General features: G+C 39.6%; 2 protein-coding genes across 2 annotated transcripts in view; one reads left to right on the forward strand and one right to left on the reverse strand.

The window, feature by feature from the left end:
* The window catches only part of LOC139470321 (serine/arginine repetitive matrix protein 2-like), a 28765-nt gene extending 21062 nt beyond the window's left edge, over nucleotides 1-7703 (reverse strand). Inside the window, exons 1-4 of the mRNA XM_071252692.1 lie at nucleotides 7505-7703; nucleotides 5044-5385; nucleotides 1893-4962; nucleotides 226-333 (exon numbers count right to left, since the gene is read on the reverse strand). Coding sequence (XP_071108793.1) covers nucleotides 226-333; nucleotides 1893-4962; nucleotides 5044-5360 — 3495 coding nt within the window. The 5' untranslated portion in view covers nucleotides 5361-5385; nucleotides 7505-7703. The remainder of the gene's footprint in view (nucleotides 1-225; nucleotides 334-1892; nucleotides 4963-5043; nucleotides 5386-7504) is intronic.
* Nucleotides 7704-7969: 266 nt separating this feature from the next.
* Nucleotides 7970-17463, forward strand: LOC139470323 (coenzyme Q-binding protein COQ10 homolog B, mitochondrial-like). The gene is made up of 5 exons (XM_071252694.1): nucleotides 7970-8059; nucleotides 11982-12140; nucleotides 14003-14195; nucleotides 15366-15467; nucleotides 17115-17463. Exons 1-5 carry the CDS (start codon nucleotides 7977-7979, stop codon nucleotides 17277-17279), a joined length of 702 nt encoding a protein of 233 aa, XP_071108795.1. The 5' UTR covers nucleotides 7970-7976; the 3' UTR covers nucleotides 17280-17463.
* The last annotated feature ends 2399 nt before the right edge of the window (nucleotides 17464-19862 follow it).

Raw genomic sequence — 19862 nt, forward strand, 5'->3', positions numbered from 1 at the left:
GATGGACAACTGGAAGGACAGATGGATAACTGGAAGGACAGATGGACAACTGGAAGGACAGATGGACAACTGGAAGGACAGATGGACAACTGGAAGGACAAATGGACAACAGACAATGTGCCACATTTCAGCCATGTGAGCTTAATATTTCAACCATCCAAAGTGTTTGGAAAACAATTCTGTAATCAAAGTCTAAGAAGGGCCCTAGGTAGTTATCACCAATACCTGTGCAGTTGCAGGTGGTCCATTCTTGATTTTCAGCACTATTCCTATCAGGTGTCTCTTTTCAACCTCTGTCTGGGAGATTCCAGGACTTGACAAATTGATACTTCTCTGAAAAAACAAATATATACATATGTATAAGTGATACTCCTTAGTAATATTTAATATTTGGGGTGGTCATGTAGTCTTGTTGTTAAAGAGTTCACTCGCCACGCCGAAGACCCGGGTTTGATTCCCAACATGGGTACAATTCTGGTGCTAAAAGCAGCATAAAACCATACTCCCTCACTCACTCAGTAATATTTGAGGTAAGGTTCTGTGGGTTTAACGTTGTGTGCAAGATTATTGCACTTATATGACTATGTAATGGTAGTTTTATGGTGCTAGGCCACTGAGATACCATGCCACAGCTTACACTGATGCCCCACTCAGACACAGTACATGGACTCACCATACCCACACAGTGTGCATACTTGTTCCTAATATCAATCACTGGTTTATCTGGCCCAAACCTGATTGTTTACAGGCTGCCATCATACAGCTTGAATATTGCTAATGTGGCATAATACAAACAAACAAACAAATTCTGTGGCTTAAGTTTATACGTTTTTCAGTGTATTTCCACATTTAACATTTGGAGAACAAAGTTCTTGGCTGAATTTTTTTATCTTGGTAGAGCATGAGTTTATTTTAAAAATATTGGACTTCTTAATATTTTTTACTTCCTGAATCAGGTCCCCAAAACAAAAACGTTTGTAAGCCACTGAGTATTTACTCGGATGTTTTCATTCATATTGAGTATTGATAGTTTTCTTTAGGTAAACAATGCTTTTTTTATATTTTAACTTCCTTGGTTCCAGTCTATTTTGAAACCAATGAGAAGACTTTTTTTTAAATAATTCTGCTAATGCTGTTTCAGGTAACTCCTGATTTCTTCAAAATATCAATACCATACACAGTTTTCCAGTTTGTCAGTATACATTTCAAAGCCTTGTTTGGATATTATGGTATGTGATCATTTGTCCACATAACTACTGTCAATAGGCCCCTGAACAGTATACATGTTTAGAGCATTATAACATGTTTAGTATGTTATAACATGTTTAGTATGCCATAACATGTTTAGTAGGTCATAACATGTTTAGTATGTAATGACATGTTTGTATGTTATAACATGTTTTGTATGTTATAACATGTTTAGTATGTCATGACATGTTTAGTATGCCATAACATGTTTAGTAGGCCATAACATGTTTAGTAGATCATAACATGTTTAGTATGTAATGACATGTTTTGTATGTTATAACATGTTGAGTATGTCATAACATGTTTTGTATGTTATAACATGTTTAGTATGTCATAACATGTTTAGTATGCCATAACATGTTTAGTAGGTCATAACATGTTTAGTATGTAATGACATGTTTTGTATGTTATAACATGTTGAGTATGTCATAACATGTTTTGTATGTTATAACATGTTTAGTATGTCATAACATGTTTAGTATGCCATAACATGTTTAGTAGGTCATAACATGTTTAGTAGGTAATGACATGTTTTGTATGTCATAACATGTTTTGTATGTTATAACATGTTTAGTATGTCATAATATGTCGAGTATGCCATAACATGCTTAGCATGTTATAACATCTTAAGTATGAGAACTTACAAGCAGACGTCCAAAGTACTTGATATCGTCATCCTTGACAAAGGGAAACAACTCCAGGTCGACAGGTTCTGATGACTGAGAACTAGTGTCCTGCACCGAAGCCTGACTGGAGCCTGATATTGATCTTTTTCTTCTTCTTCTCTCATGTGAGTTAGACCCTGAATATGATCTCTGTCTTGTAAATGAGTTAGAGCCTGATATCGATCTTTTTCTTCTTCTTCTCTCATGTGAGTTAGACCCTGAATATGATCTCCGTCTTGTAGATGAGTTAGAGCCTGATATCGATCTTCTTCTTCTTCTCTTATGTGAGTTAGATCCTGGATATGATCTCCGTCTTGTAGATGAGTTAGAGCCTGATATCGATCTTCTTCTTCTTCTCTCATGTGAGTTAGATCCTGAATATGATCTCCGTCTTGTAGATGAGTTAGAGCCTGATATCGATCTTCTTCTTCTTCTCTCATGTGAGTTAGACCCTGAATATGATCTTCTTGTAGATGAGTTAGAGCCTGATATCGATCTTCTTCTTCTTCTCTTATGTGAGTTAGATCCTGAATATGATCTCTGTCTTGTAGATGAGTTAGAGCCTGATATCGATCTTCTTCTTCTTCTCTTATGTGAGTTAGATCCTGAATATGATCTCCGTCTTGTAGATGAGTAAGAGCCTGATATCGATCTTCTTCTTCTTCTCTCATGTGAGTTAGACCCTGAATATGATCTTCTTGTAGATGAGTTAGAGCCTGATATCGATCTTCTTCTTCTTCTCTCATGTGAGTTAGACCCTGAATATGATCTCCGTCTTGTAGATGAGTTAGAGCCTGATATCGATCTTCTTCTTCTCTCATGCGAGTTAGATCCTGAATATGATCTCTTTCTTGTAGATGAGTTAGAGCCTGATATCGATCTTCTTCTTCTTCTCTTATGTGAGTTAGATCCTGAATATGATCTCCGTCTTGTAGATGAGTTAGAGCCTGATATTGATCTTCTTCTGTTCAATCTTTGTCTCTTGGCATGTGATTTAGGTCTTGAATATAATCTCGTTATTCTAGAGGGTGATCTCTGTCTCGTGGAGTATTGCACCAGCGCCATGGCTCCTGAACAAGATCTTTCTCTGGACTCTGATCTAGTTTTTCCATTTAGTACCGATCGGGATCTGGAGCCTCGGGTTGTAGTTAGCTCTCTCCCCCTTGTTGCTGTTTCAGCGGTCACTGCTCTGGATGTTGTCAGCGATCTTGCCGGACTTTGTGGGGGCGTTGATCTCATCCTTATAGAGCCTGTCTGTCCATGTCCTGCAGTATGTTCACCTGATAATGACACTGACATATAGTTTGAAGAGAATAAAGTGGGAGCACGAGGCATATCTGTAGTTTTCATTACTGGAGACACTCTTGTAGGCAACTCTGAGTCATAAGAGACCAACGAGACAATATCAAGGTTAGAGGTTGCATATGGGCTGCTGGGCAACTGACAACCTCTCTCTGAAACATGAGTGTTATCTCTTTGGTCTTTCTCTTGTGACGTTCTCGGGGATATCCCAACTGTCTGTGGCTGTGAAATATTGCCTGCTGAAGGTTCAAAACTGCTTGTAAGATTCAGTTCCTGAAGGTCAGCTGATGCTCTTTTCCTTCTTTTCATCTCAGATAGTTTTCCCTCATCAAGAATCTGTTTCACGTTTAAAGTTTTAGTCATATCTGACCCAGAGGTGGGACTGTCACTGACCTTAATCTTCTTCAGGGACGTTGGTCCTGACACATCCAGAAAGTCTGGTGAACTTGATTTTGAACCTGATCCTGACCTTTTCCTGGACCACCTTCTCACATAAATGTGTTGAGCTGTCACCTTGGTACCTCCTGATGAAGGGGATTCTGAAACTGATCTCTGTCTTTGATGGGACCTGTTGCCTGATATTGATCTGCTTCTTTGTCTTTCATGCGAGTTTGATCCTGAATATGATCTTCGCCTTGGAGGGGATCTATGGCCTGATATTGATCTGCTTCTTTGTCTTTCATGCGAGTTTGATCCTGAATATGATCTTCGCCTTGGAGGGGATCTATGGCCTGATGTTGATCTGCTTTGTCTTTCATGTGAGTTAGATCCTGAATATGATCTTCGCCTTGGAGGGGATCTATGGCCTGATGTTGGTCTGCTTTGTCTTTCATGTGAGTTAGATCCTGAATATGATCTTCGGCTTGGATGGGATCTATGGCCTGATGTTGATCTTCTTCGTCTTTCATGTGTGTTAGATCCTGAATATGATCTTCGCCTTGGAGGGGATCTATGGCCTGATGCTGTTCTGCTTCGTCTTTCATATGAGTAAGATCCTGAATTTGATCTTCGCCTTGGAGGGGATCTAAGGCCTGATATCGATCTGCTTCTTCGTCTTTCATATGAGTAAGATCCTGAATTTGATCTTCGCCCTGGATGGTATCTATGGCCTGATGTTGATCTGCTTTGTCTTTCATGTGAGTTAGATCCTGAATATGATCTTCGCTTTGGAGGGGATCTATGGCCTGATGTTGATCTGCTTCGTCTTTCATATGAGTAAGATCCTGAATTTGATCTTCGCCTTGGAGGGGATCTAAGGCCTGATATCGATCTGCTTCTTCGTCTTTCATATGAGTAAGATCCTGAATTTGATCTTCGCCCTGGATGGTATCTATGGCCTGATGTTGATCTGCTTTGTCTTTCATGTGAGTTAGATCCTGAATATGATCTTCGCTTTGAAGGGGATCTATGGCCTGATATCGATCTGTTTTGTCTTGCACGGGAGTTAGATCCTGAATTTGATCTTCGCCTTGGAGGGGATCTATGGTCTGATGTTGATCTGCTTCGTCTTGTATGGGAATTAGATCTTGAAAAGGGAATTTGTCTTATAGGGGATCTATTGTCTAACATTGATCCTCTCCTTCGCCTTCTGACATGGAAGTTAGACCTTGAACATGACCTCCGCCTTGATGGAGATCTAGAGCATGACATGGATCTGCTCCTCCGCCTTCTGACATGGAAGTTAGACCTTGAACATGACCTCCGCCTTGATGGAGATCTAGAGCATGACATGGATCTGCTCCTGCGCCTTCTGACATGGAAGTTAGACCTTGAACATGACCTCTGCCTTGATAGAGATCTAGAGCATGACATGGATCTGCTCCTGCGCCTTGGTCTCCCGGCATGACAGTTAGACTCGGAATATGATCTCTTTCTTCTGCCTCTACCACAAATGTTCTCCCCTCTTAAGTCATCGGTAGAATCTGACCAGGAATCAGTGAATTTGCCAGGTGCTGTTGTACAAGAGTCGGATGTCAATTCTGATGAAGTAAATATGGTTGAGCCACTGTGTCGTCTCGTGTGATTCTGGCGAACGACCTGTATGACTGGACTGCCATGACTGGATGATACCAGGTCCATGTCCGAGTCATCTGGAGCTCTGTCCCGTTGAGGAGATAGTGAACATGGTGGTATGGTGCTGCTCATGTTGCCTCTATCCTGATCTTGAAGCCTGTATGCAATGAGAAACTGATTGTTCACACAATAATCATGGCATATCATACCTACACAGGGATTTAGCCAGGATTTTAAACGAGGTCCCCCAGCAGGCAATTTGGAAAAATAGTTTTGTTCATTATAGGGATTTTTAAAAGTTTTTTTCTTTTAATTCAGAGGTAGGCCAATTTTGAAATTGTATTTTGCATTCAATGCAATAACATATCACTGAGCATTACAACTCTTTCCTATTTATTTGTCCTGTTGTCAAAAAAGACAAACAATTAGCTATTAGTTCAAACATATATTGGGAACATTTTAGGAATTTTTAATGACATTTGCTGCAGTCTTGGGGCTGAATATCAGCCTCTGAGCAGCTTTAGATAAATCCCTGATATAGTTCAACAGACTAAGATATAACCTCATGATAATTCTCTAGCTGCTCTGGATTATATAGGAATATCATACTTGATCAAAAAAGGTCATAAAATTTCCGAGTCTCGTGATGGGATTCGAACCACGGACCTTCTGATCAAAGGTCGGACACCTAGTCCACATGACCAAAGAGGTTAACCCCATCAGCAAGCTGACAAGGTAAGAATGTCATCTATGGGATGACTCCACACCCTTCTACATTCTCATGGCTTATGGCTTACAATTACAACTATTGGCAGCTACAGTGGAACTTGAAGGTTTAAGGTTGAAGCTTAAAATAAATGAATGTTACACCGTGGAGGAGATAATTAAAAATGTAATTTGTTTAACTGGAGAGGTGTGTGTAATCATGTAGCATGTGCTGTAAGACATATATGCTTATAATGAACTTTGTTTATAACAAACTAAACTTTGTGGTCACTTTGTGATTGTTATAACTGTAGCTTACTGTAGTTTGAATTTATCACATATGGGCTTGGTGAGTGAGTGAGTGAGTTTGGTTTTACGCCGCTTTTAGCAATATTCCAGCAATATCACGACGGGGGTCAACAGAAATGGGCTTCACACATTGTACACATGTCGGGAGTCGAACCCGGGTCTTTGATGTGACGAGCGAACGCTTTAACCACTAGACTCCCCCCCGCCAAACATATGGGCTAGGCTGGGATGGGTCCCCGGGTCGGTCCTTAGCAGGACCTGTGTACCAATAGGACTATCTGGACCTGTGGTTATTAGCATGATATTTTGTCAATGACAATAACAAAAAATGGCCATGGAACATCGCTAATTTCTTTCGGATTATGCATGCGTTCCTTCTGACTTTTATATGTTTGAGTAAACAGGCGTTCCTATCTGAATATAGAGCATTGAATGGGTTAAAATGAAGGCATGTTGGTAGCATAGCTTCTGCAATAGAACCAAATACATTTACAATGCGAACGAAAAGAAACACCATCGGATTTGACCGTGGCAGAACAGGTGCAATTAAAGGTGCTAAGTACGGGAACATCTGTCAAACGTATTGGAATAACTTCAGCTGTGTCTGTCAAAAGTTGAGCGTAGTTAATTGACAAAACACTTTTTCCAGAAAAACAGTGAGTGAGAAATGGCGGGGATAAAAAAATATTTGAAGCAAAGTAATTACTTTTGGTTATTCTGACTCAAAGTCCTGACTATTAAGCATCAAATCCATGGCATTGAGCAACCAGTTTTCATATGCATCAGACTTTGATATCTAAAGAGGTGTTTTCTTGTATGAGTTATCAGTCAGGTATCGTCTCCGAACATGCTGAAGATGTTTGACATCTCGCCCTTCCGTCCATCATAGGGTGTCAGATACCCCCCACCCAGTTTACACACCTCTCATACATGACGTTGTCACAACGTGAAATTGTTTGCTGAGCATCTAGTAAATATGGACTCCAATACCTAATGTAAGTCAATAGTTCGGAGATGTACTGTCTTGACGTCTGCTGACCCTTAAGACATGATAGCAGCTTGATTTAGGCCGGCCTTTCTCATACCTTGTCGGCCCAAGACCCGTGTTGTTGTCAAGGCGTAATAATTATAAGTGGTAATCATCATATTCCTTGAATGAATCGTCAACTAGGTTTATACGTATCTGTCGTAAACTCGACCACTTACTACTGTCACTTTGCATATGAATATAACGCCGCCTAGTAATTTGGCCTCGGCCTTACCTGGCTGTGACGTCCTCTGCAGTTTCATCTGATAAACATGTGATCACAGACAGGAGCGCCTGAACATGGTTTAGATTGCGTTTCCCTTCATGTCATTTGTTTGTAGCTTAAGAATACTGTGTGACCATTCGTTGACAGTTCATTATCACTCACTGACACGCTATATACATGTGTAAAACAACGCGAGAAACGTCCACACAACGTCGTGATCAGCGACAACATTCGCAATGTTTACATCGCATTCGGCCCCGATCGGGATTATTTCGGTTTCTTTCGGAAGATCTCCAGTTGTGATTGTAAAAATCCCAACTGGGAATATGGGATAACATGATTTACATATACCGATGTATAAAATGTCATATCAAATATGTTTCTCAATTTTACATAAAACATGTACTGTTTCAACGTGGAATTTCTATGACGTATTTAAAAGTAACCCTCGACCTTAGGCTATTTTTAGAACAGGGAAGCCATGGCGAACGTGAGGACGTTTGGTCGCCAAGGTGTAAGAGCTTTGAGATGTTTGCGGTTCAGCCAAAGAGAGGACATTGCCAGGTTTGTGGGATGAGATAGTTTTTCTTACGATAAGTGTTTTTTAGTTGACAGATTGGTTTGATTGTAGCCTCGTCTGATATAAACATTCTGACACAGTCCGAGAAATATTGACATGGACAGCTAAGGACAAGGTCGCTGACCTATGTTTTGTTCTAACGTTGAAAGGGAAAGTCGGTCACCTTATTCTTATATAATTTGTAAAATATATAACATACATAATTCCTCACAATCACCAGTGATAATCATTTAATGTATCTCAGACTTATAGGTTAACGAAAATGAACCGAGGATTCATGATTTCATAAGGTGGTAGTGGTAGAGCGAGCCTATTTAGGACAGAGCTGTCATAATCATCCGGTATATTTCAACTGTTGTAGGCCGGTGCTTTTGTAATCAGAGAAAACAACTCAAAGTAAATAGTGTATTGTTAAGTAGCAGGTAATGAACTGGTAGTCCAAATCTTTTTGACCCGTGAATAGGCCTAGAAGATCCGAGGTAGAAAAGGTCTTCAGCAACCCATGCTTGCCATAATAGGCGACTATGCTTGTTGTAAGAGGCGACTAACGTGATCTGGTGGTCAGACTCGCTGATTTGGTTGATGCATGTCATCGATCCCAATTGCGTGGATTGATGCTCATGATATTAATCACCGGATTGTCTGGTCTAGACTCGAATATTTACAGACCGCCGTCAACTTAGTTAACTTGTTTTGACACGGTGTGTGTGTGTGGGGGGGGGGGGGGGGGGGGGGGCATATGTTTGTACAAGTATCACTTGTCTCCAACTTGTATTTTCATGATTCAAATAAAACTGTTTTCTATATATACCCCCTCCCCACCCCCCCGGCTATATACCTGGAATATTGCTGGGTGAGGCGTTAGACAACAAACCAACCTACCAAATCTTTGTATTGATAATAGGAGTACAATCATTCAGACAGAAATTGAAGTGTATTTGTTTAACCTTGTGATACATGTCCCAAACAATACATTATGTAGCTGAAATATAGATAATTCAGTGTTTTAAGTTCACATACATTCCAGTCAGACAGCTGGACTGGCAAGTGTAAATAAATTGCCATTCTGGTTAAAACAGATTCCTTTTACACTGGACTGAACAATAAAGGCAGTAACTACAGATGTGTATAAATATTTCTTTGATCCGTATGTGGAACAAGTATTGCAAGTTTTCTGTCGCAAGGTTACATTTTAGTTTGTATTTAATCTATATGTCACTCATGATAGTTCAAGTAATTTGGATGTAAATGTACAAATATATTCAGCCAAATGTGCATGTAGCGAAACCCTAAAAAAGTCCAAGCTATGACACCTAACTATTGGGCAGTTTGGCAAGGAGTATTTGTTGAACCTTGTGATATATGTTACAAACAATACAGTGTGTTGCAGAAATATAGATCAGCTGATAGATATTTCAGTGTTTTAAGTTCATATAAATTCTAGTCAGCTGGACAGGCAAGTCTTAATAAATTGCCATTCTGGTTAAAATGTCAGTCAGACCAGGTTTCATTTACACTGGATGGAACAATAAAGACAGTAACTACAGATGTGTATAGATGTATCTTTGATCCGTACATTGAACAAGTATTGCAAGTTTTCTGTTACCACATTACATTTTGTATCTATATGTCACTCATGACAGTTCATGTAAATGTGACCGCCTCCGTGGTCTAGTGGTAAAGCGTCAGACCAGAGAGTGGAAGGTCTGAGGTTCGATCCCCATCTGCGTCATACCTAAAGACGTTAAACATGTTAAAAGATGGTACTTGTTGTTACCCTGTCTGGCGCTCGGCATAAAGGAGCTAAAACAAGGACTGGTCGGCACAGAGTCAGCACGACAGAAACTAACAGTTTTCATCCACTAGTCCTTTTAATGATAACATATAGCAAAACCCTTAAAAATGGCATTTTTCTACTAGTCATTATGATACCTTTACCATTGGGCAGTTTGGCAAGGACTACAGGACTAGAGCCAATTTCTAATACTGGTCAGTATACAGTGTCTGAGTGGGGTATTCATGTTAAACTGCGGCATGGTATCTCAGTGAGCTAGCACTATAAATCAGCATTAGTCCGGCCTAGTACAAGTGGCTACACACACACACGTGCATGCACGTTGCTATATAAGTGCTGTAATGTTGGCGGTGACGTTAAACCCAATTTCACCTCACCTCATGTAAATGTACAAATATATTCAGCCAACCGTGCATGCTGTAAAAGCTCCCCTTCCAAGACAAAAACAAAATCGTCTCAGACTGTCAGGAGGTGGGTATTTTAATCACTGGAGCATGTAACACTAACAGCAATAGAAACAAACAAATTTTCTATTCCACCATGTCCACTAGTCCTTAAAGATAGGGGCGGTCGGGTAGTCTAATTGTTAAAGTGTTCCCTCATCATGCCGAATACCCGGGTTCGATTCCCGACATGGTACAATGTGTGAAGCCCATTTCTGGTGTCCCCCGCCATGATATTGCTGGAATATTGCTAAAAGCGGCGTAAAATCAAACTCACTCACTGACTCCTTATAAAGATAACATATAGCGAAACCCTAGGAAAAGGTCCAAGCTATGATACCTAACTATTGGGCAGTTTGGCAAGGCCTATTTGACTAACGCCAATTTCTATTGCTTTTGGAAAAAAAGTAAAGCCATTCTTTGTATAAAACAGAAAAGGAAACCTAGATCAAATGTCACGTCACCTGCGGTACAGGACTTCAAAGTGCAGATTACAAATCCAGGGGGTAGTGCACTTTACTAGGCACCCTTTATCAGATTTCAACTAATGCTGCAGTAGACTTGTGGTACTGTTTTTATTCATATCCTTAAACAAATCCCCTCAGACTGTCAGTACACTGTAACTGATTGGGGCATTCATGTTAAACTGCGGCATGGTGTCTCAGTCTGCCAGCACAATAACAATCCGGATTAGGACAAGCAGCCACACATGGCATGGACATTGTTATGTAAGTGCAATCATTTTGGTCGTGACGTTAAAGCCATCTCACCTCACCTCTTCATCTTTGGTCGTACCGCTCAAGAAGCATCTCTCACACAATGTGAAGCACTGTGCATACTGCTATGCCTGTCATGGCAAACTCCACCGAGATGTCTAGCCTCTTTTGGAAACATCGCCATCTGCCCTTGAACTGTCAGAATGAGTTCTCTGTGGTCCTCCTAGCTCGACTGGTTCGGAAGTTGAACTGTCAGAGTGCAGCTGTTAGACTTGCTCAGCAGCCAGGCTTTAAGTGAGTTAACAGCATCTGCAACTGGGCCCCGTTCCACAAAGCTATCTTAGGGCTAAGTTGATTGTAACTCACTAAGTATGCGATCTTAAATTTTTGTTACGATCAGCCGCCCGTTCTACAAAGCAATCTTAACTAAGAGAGTTGTAAGATAAGATCAAAATGCTAAGTTGCCCCGGACCAACTTAGGATTGCTAAAATCGATCTTAAATATTGTACCATAACAACAAAGATGGTGTCTTTTATTATGGTGTGCAAGGAAATGTGTCGTCTGCTAAACATGACCAAGGGAGGCCACTCCAAGGGAAAATTTCGTATCTTTATGGCTGAAGATTCCGATCTTTGTTAAGATCGGCTACTTAAGAACTTGTAAAGTTACAATCACCCTAAGATCGCTTTGTGGAACGGTTGTAAACTTTAGCTAAGACAATTTTAGAATCGACGTAAGTCTCTAAGATTGATTGTAGTCATGATCGCTTTGTGGAACGGGGCCCTGGTGTTACTGGCATTACGATGTCCTTGTGGTGGGACCTTATCTTCTTTGGCCACTGTGGAATCAGATCATTGGCATCCCCTTTGTGGACTGTTTTTATTCATATCCTTGTGCCTCCATTTCTAAGAATAATTTGCAGTATGATCATTCTCTGCTCCTTTCCTGTAGATGCATGTGTGGTGCCTTGCTGATTCAACAACCCAGGACATGTGGAGACCTCATGCTGTCAGATATTCAGAGGCGGCATCTCTTTTCTCTACCTAAACTTGGTGGGGTGCTGTCACCATCGAACAAAAGAAAGGATTATTCAGAGCGAAGGATACTGGGGTGAGAAGTGTATAAGTGTGCAAATTGTTCAACCTATCATCTGCATCATATACGGTACTTAGCAGCAATATTTAGCTTGGTGTATATTCACCGCCGAAAAAATCGTGGACCATCGAAACATAGCGAAGTACCGTATATACCCGCGGATAAGCCGACCCTGTAGATAAGCCGAGGTGTTAACTTGACCATTGAAATGCGAAAGAAAATGATAAGACCCGCAGATAAGCCGAACCAGGAATTGAAAGGCAAAAAACACTGCGAAGTCGGACTGCAAGACATGTGCCGGTACTCGCAGATATTCAAAAATATAAGATGAATAACGTTGTAATTATATTGAAAAAGTCATTATTATTTCTAATAAAGATTTAACAAACCAGTCATCCACTTTCATAATGTGGGAAGCTGTTTTTCATGGGTTTTTTAAATCTCATAATGATCGTTATATGTTGCCATCAACAACGAAGCGCCATTTTTTGTATCGGTGTATATAGAATTATGAACCCGTGAGAAAATATATCAGCTAGAGCGAAGACTCGCAGTTTGAATTCAGCATTGTAAGCATGGCGTTTTCGTTTCAAACTCATGATGAGAATGTCAGTCAGTAAAAATATACCAAGTTTTATAACCCCTTTTACACCACTATGTATGTTAATCCAATTGAATTAAATAAACTATCATACTATGAACACATTGAATGACCATCACTTACTCACAGGCTTTTCCAGTTTATTAAACTAATCTCTCAAAAACAAAGGAATTAAGCCCTTACTCCCCAACAAGATCGCTAAGCACTCACAACTTGAAAATGTTTGTGTAAACAACATGACAATACCAATCGGCCCGTTATTATCAATGCTCATTTCCTTGTGTACCGTGTTGCTTTTTAAACGACAGGAAGCAATCACGTTAAAGATGTTTCCAATGTGTACCAATTAATGACAAAACCAACAATCAGTCAAGTGTTACCACAGAGTGTCTTTATTCTCATGATAATTGATATGCAGCACATGATTTCCAAACGAGATTTCCAGTGCGAGACAAATGATGCATCTCGATCTTTGACGTCACGTGATGCTTTCATGAGCATCGGTTCACATAACATACCAGTATGTTCGTTTGTGCATTAAACCATTCTAATATCTCTTAAATATGAGTAAGTCTTCATTTATTAACCAACATGTATGTTTTTCATGTTACTTTTGGCAGTGAGTATATTCTGTAATAGTTATACATTACTGTCTTTGTTCTTGTTTGACGCCGTGCTCAGCAATATTCCAGCTATATGATCGAGTCAGGACCAGACAATCCAGTGATTGACATGAGCATTGATCCACGCAATTGGGATACGAAGACACGCGTCAACCAAGTCACTGGGCCTGACCACCCAATCCCGTTAGTCGCCTCTTACGACAAGCATAGTCGCCTCTTACAACAAGCATGGGTTGCTGAAGGCCTATTCTGTGATGTCCACTACGGGATTGTCTGGCCGAGATTCGAAAAAAAGAAAATATGAACATGATGAATGATAAGGTCTTGTTTTATACTGCCAACAGTTAAGATTACTTTGAAAAGAAAGAAATGACAATAAAATGCTACTGTCAGCAATGGTCAGTGTCAGATTTTTAGATTTATGACATTTTTACGGACTCCAACCAGGGCAAGTTTTTTTATTTTTTACCACCAAACTTTGAGATGATTAAAAAAAATCTTTTACAGTGTATACAAGTGGGTTTTTTTTAGTTTTCTTTCACCTAACGACCAAATGTTTGACTTTCAAAATCCATAATCCCCTTCAAAAGATCTCACTAACTAAAATACTGTTAAAGTGGTGTTTCCCCCAACTGACGTGTTTTTGTTTGCAGGTACTCCATGGAGCAGATGTACACAGTGGTTGCTGAAGTTGACCAGTACAAGCAGTTTGTGCCCTGGTGCGTAGGGTCCTCCGTCACACACACGAGGCCGGGGCATTGTCGGGCCAAACTAGAAATCGGCTTTCCACCACTGCTTGAGAAGTACACTTCGTCTGTGACTCTTGCTAAACCCAACCTGGTCCGGGTGAGTTGGCTCCAGTCTTACACTGGATTGTTTTAAGGACCTTCACAGGTCTATATGACCAGTTTTTGAACTTCATCAAATTCTTAATAAAATAATACTGCTGTTCAAATGAAAGCATTTGTGGGTCATTGTTAATATAGGTATGCAGTGTAATCAACGGACCCAACTGACAAGATGCACACAGACACAATCGTCTCAGCCCTTCTTAATCCACCATCTTTACATCACAATCTCATAGAATATATATACATGCACAACATTGAATGATATAACAAATGCAAGGATACCAACCACACATGTGGACAAGCTTCTTCCCAGCGTGTGACACCTTCGTTACTCTTGGTAACACCGCTGCCACCAGTGTGGGCATGGCCATTACAAGAATCTTGAAATTTGCCCTCTAAACCCAAATGTAGTAACATTTATACTGCTGTTTATGTCTTTGGAAATACCATCACAGATCATTTTGAAAAGGCTTACAACTGACCATATTTTCCAGATGTATTTACCTTTGGTTTATTTGATCAGATGGGTTCGAGATTGCAGACCTAACAGAAAATCAACCAACTTCTCCCTTATATTCTTACTCTACCAATTACATGATAGTTGTAATGAAACAGAAATTCAAATTGACCAACAAACAAAATAATTTAGCTGATGTAAGAGTATTCGGCGTCCCGGCAGTCATCACTTGTTTGTAAACATAACAGTCAGTCGGTTGCAACTTCAACTCCAAGCATGGTTGTAGCCACCTATGACAGTGGGGAGCTTTGACTGGTGGCAGCGATGGTGTGGAGCATTAGTCACCACTCGCCCCTTTCCATAGCCTTCTCCTTCGTCGGGCAGTTAATGGAAGACCTCAGGCTTCTAATGGAAGAACTCAGGCATCAAATGGATAATGCCCTGAAAAATAGCGTTACCCTTATAGTGACATCATTGTAGATGAAGACTGTGGCGGCGCTATTGATTGGTGTTATATTTAGGGTTTGTGAGTACAGTCTACAGAATAGCTTTATGGTTACAAAGAATTAAGATCCTTGTGACATACACAACTGCTGATAATAGATGATGAACGGATTAGGGGATACAAGAATGAATGCTTGTCATGAACCATAAGAGGTACAGGGTTTATATAAGTAGTCTTTGACATGGAATTGCTCCCTGTTTCAGTCGGAGTGTACTGAAGGCCGCCTGTTCAACCTGCTGGTGACGACCTGGAAGTTTAGTCCTGGCGTACCTGGCAACCCCCAGACCTGCACGCTCGACTTCTCGGTACGTCTTGTGATTATCATGTTTGTTAGGAGGCTGTTTAAGTGTGTGAGTGAGTGAGTGAGTAATGCAGCTTTGAACAGTATTTATTCAAAGTGTAATGAAGGTCTGTTAATGGTCAATTATTAATGGGACTCATGATCTTAATTTATCAAAATGCATTTCTGTTCACTGTGAACATCATTGCCCTAGAAACCATTTGGCCTATATAGGCAAACACTTCATATGCTTGTTCCCACAAATGATGACATCTTTATTTAGTCAAGATGTTCAAATCTGTTTTTCAATATGGCCACTATGGCAGCCATTTTGAAAAACCTATTTATGGCCATAATTATGTTTATCATATAATGAGTGGGTTTCTCGGCAGGATAAAGCCGATATCCGTTGGGGTCATATGCGGATAGAGATGCAAATATCAAAGGTCAAGTAGGGACTACTTTCACTGTTTATAAACAAACATGGCGTCGTCCTCGTCATTCAGCGATCGAGTCAGAATTAACCATCGGGAATCTGGACTAACTACAGCCAACAGGGATAATTGCTATCATTATCAAAGAACAGTCTAATATACTGAAAATCAGTAGCCATATCTGTGCTTGTAGACCTCTGCGGCTTGAACCCTTCTCCACAAATTAAAATAGTTGGATTTGGCCGAAATATGTTTGAATTGTTACCTTGTTTTGTTTTGTCGCTGTGTGTACATCTGACTACACTTCTTAACGTTATGACAGGACTGACCGACTTTCAACAACGTCTGACCGTGGCCGTGACATCTCATAGACTAGGGTTAGAATAGCTTCCCTTTGACAAAGGGCAGTTACTCTAGCAGACAGACCGATGGATTGCCGCGAAAGGCAATTAAAAACAATTGTTGTTTTGGGTATATATGTTGCTTGGCCACTGTATAAGAAACAGATTTCAGTTGGAACTATATTGGCTACTGTCACTGTCCGACTGACACATCACTTACCCTGTGACGTAATAAATATTAATGCGCGCATTCCAGGAAAACTCGCAATGTTTCGGTAATGTTTGTGAGAGAGGGAAAACAATTTTTAAAGGAGAATTAAAGAATGACATTATATGATAAAGAGGTTATCACGCTTGTGTGTTTGGGGATGGTAAATATCCTGTATTAGGAATAAACACTATGTATTTAGCTCGCCAAGGCTCGCTAAATACAATGTTTATTCCTAATACAGGATATTTACCATCCCCATACACACTCGCGTGATAACCTCTATTGGTTTACACATATGTGTGTAGTTGGGAGAAGGACTCAACTCATTTGTTCCATTTTTGTGAAATTTTACATTTTGACCTTTGCACTTCGACCATGCTCCAAAAGTTCTTGAAAATGCCTTTTTCTCACATTTTAAACATGTTCAAAGGAATGAATTTTCGTTTATATTTAATTTGTAATGAGACTCAACACATGTTCTGTTTATTTCAATTATTTTACAATTTGACCTTGTGTTTTCCATACTCTTAAATTCTCTCAAAGAAACTACTATATTTCTCTAATAAAAACATTAATAGATATTGCTCAATTTTTTAATAATACCTGCATATTTCAATGTTATGTGCAATGACACTCCAGGAAATAAAACCAGGTCTTACCACAAAGAATTACTATCTCTTTTGCAGGTCTCATTTGAATTTCGATCCCGCCTCCACTCACAGTTGTCCACATTATTTTTCGACGAGGTCGTGAAGACGATGGTGAATGCATTTCTGAAACGGGCCAGGAGAATCTATGGACCTGAATCTATTAAAAGCCAGAAGCCTAAAATAGTGATATACAATTCCTGATGTTGGCTTTGTATAGGTAATTTGGAAATTGTGAATATTGGATTTTTGTGCGAGCGATGTCAGGATTGATGCAGCCCAGGAGGCTGTAGAGGAGTTAACAAATTCCCAAGCATGACGTCGCTCTTTGAACGGAAGTCCTGCAATCTCATTAAAATCAGATCTTAGTTCTCGCTACCGCTAAACAAAGATCTGAAGACATCCCATTAGGAGTCTCGTCAAAATGACCTTTCATCCGATCAATCAGAGCATCGCTTACCAGATTATGAAAGTGACAGTCGGAATGTGATTTCTAATAATGCAATCTTGAAAACTTTAACAAGGGGTATTCCGAACGTTAGTTACAGGTTTAACGACTGAATCCTTACAATCTAGACAATCTATTAGCCATTCCAGAATGTTTTTTCGTTCAGGTTTTAAATTTGTAATAGAGATTTTGTCAAAATATGTTTCGAAGCGTAATCGCCAATTTGAAATTAGTGGCATAAAGCATGAGAAAGCTGCCTTCTGATTGGTCATTCCATTGGTCGGTCAAAGTTCGCGCAAGGTCGGTCTGACGTGACCCGTAATGGGATGTCCTCAGATCTTTGTTTAGCGGTAGCGAGAACTAAGGTCTGGTTTTAATGAGATTGGATAGGAAGTCCTGAGAAGGGGGGACTTGTTCCAGGAACAGCCTGTCCGGTGAACACAGATTTTGTTCACCACTTCCGGCCTTGTGTAATGCACAGCTCCTTTTACTTACATGTTACAAAGTGACCCCCAAATAATGTCACACATTTGTATAATCAACCAAATTCACCAATTGTCATGTTTTAAGTAGCTCATGATTATGTTGCTTTAGCCCAGAGGTCAACAAGGTCTCGTCTTCATAACATGTCGGTAAAAACTTCCAAATTGAATTATCAGATTTTTATGCAGGCTGTCATAATTATGACTAATGTTTTAGCTTTTCTGAGGTGTATTTCAGTGATGACAGGACATTAGCAAGGAAAGGACTTTTTCGTTTTACATTGTTGCATTGAATGCAATAGCTCAATGCCTGTGAAATTAGGAAAATACTTCCCAGTACAAAATACTAAATTTTCAAAAAAAGTCAAAGAACACCCTATTTTCCTATCATGACTTCATGCCATGACATATTAACTATAGTCATATGAAAAATCATGACATATTAACTATAGTCATATGAAAAATCATGACATACTAACTATAGTCATTTGAAAAAATTGTGTTTTTTTAACTTTGTTTTGAGAAGTATATTTTCCCAACTTGCTTGCCTTTGGCATAAGTTTGAACTTCTAAAATCTTGATTACTGAAAGTGTATGACCATTTGATCCTCCAGGAATATAGCATCTCTTGACCCAGCGTGATGTCCCTCCTCAGGAATCTGACCAGTACTTGACCTTAACAACTGACCAATATTTTAAAGAGGAAAATCCCTTATTTCAGCTATTCTAAAACAATTGTGTTCCTGTGTTGTTCTGTTATGAAATCATCATTGTATTATTATTTCCTGTGTGTCCTTGTGAGAAAGTTGACCAACTTGGCAATTTTGAACATGTTTAGATGATGGCGACCGATTTCCCAAGTTACTTTTTCAGTATTGTGTACCATACCTTTGGGGTGATCTGGATGCCATTGTACAACACAACCTTAGCGCTACAGGTTAGGGTTAGGGTTAGGGAGTTAAGATCACCTTAGGGCTTAGATTGCCCTGTACAACGGCACCCTGATGAGGTTAAGAACTGTCAAGCTACAAGACTTGCATGCACAGGTTTATTTGTTATTGTTATGTACTTGTTGACTTAGAAGAAAAAGGTTAAGAACAGGTATGCTCCCTTGACCTTTGAAAACTTGTATTTATTATCTGTGAAACACTTTTTTGTGGCGTGTGCTGTTTGGAGCCCAAAACATTGGGTCATTTAGTGACAAGAAAACCTGGAAACTATAAAGATCCTGTCCTTGAATGACATTTAGAAGTGATACACATAAGAAACAGAATTAATGGATGTCAAGTTCTTTATAATGAGGAACACAACGTTTTGGAGTTTATTCTTACTCCTTCATCAGGTTCTTCATAATGAAAAACGTTGTGTTCCTCATAATATAAAAGTTGACATCCTTAAATTCTCTTCCTTGTAAGGATCCTGCTTCTCATTGAATGTCAAGCATGTGGCAAACATGGCAAATGTTTGATTTCCTCAGTGTGTCTGGAACAGCTGAGAGTCACCTTATCCCTTTTGCTCGTGCATTTATGAAAAATAATTTGACTACTTTTCTGAAGTGAATACAACAAATTGAGCAGACATTTTTGAGAAATAAATATTTTTGGGAAAAGTGAGATAATTTCCAGATGCGCTTTCCCTTTTTCTTGTGTATACATGTATACAAATATATCTATATGAATTTCTTGTTACCATGGTTACTGGTGTTTGCTGGGAATATCCATCTTATAGTTGACGTCACTCACAGTTTGTTGATGTTTTTTTTTATTAATATTGCAAACATGCTCTGTCTGTTTTTATGATAAATGAATGAAATTCTTGATCCAATGTACCAATCTCTCTGCAATATCAATAGCCACC

Source organism: Haliotis cracherodii, unplaced genomic scaffold (genome assembly GCF_022045235.1).
Source record: "Haliotis cracherodii isolate W230 unplaced genomic scaffold, xgHalCrac1.p SCAF_20, whole genome shotgun sequence".
Classification (NCBI taxonomy): domain Eukaryota; kingdom Metazoa; phylum Mollusca; class Gastropoda; order Lepetellida; family Haliotidae; genus Haliotis; species Haliotis cracherodii.

Excerpts from the sequence above, each read along its gene's own strand:
- LOC139470323 (XM_071252694.1), top strand. The coding sequence starts at position 7,977 with ATGGCGAACGTGAGGACGTTTGGTCGCCAAGGTGTAAGAGCTTTGAGA. Across the intron at positions 12,141-14,002 it reads TCAGAGCGAAGGATACTGGG|GTACTCCATGGAGCAGATGT; the intron begins GTGAGAAGTGTA and ends TTTTGTTTGCAG. Across the intron at positions 15,468-17,114 it reads CCTGCACGCTCGACTTCTCG|GTCTCATTTGAATTTCGATC; the intron begins GTACGTCTTGTG and ends TCTCTTTTGCAG.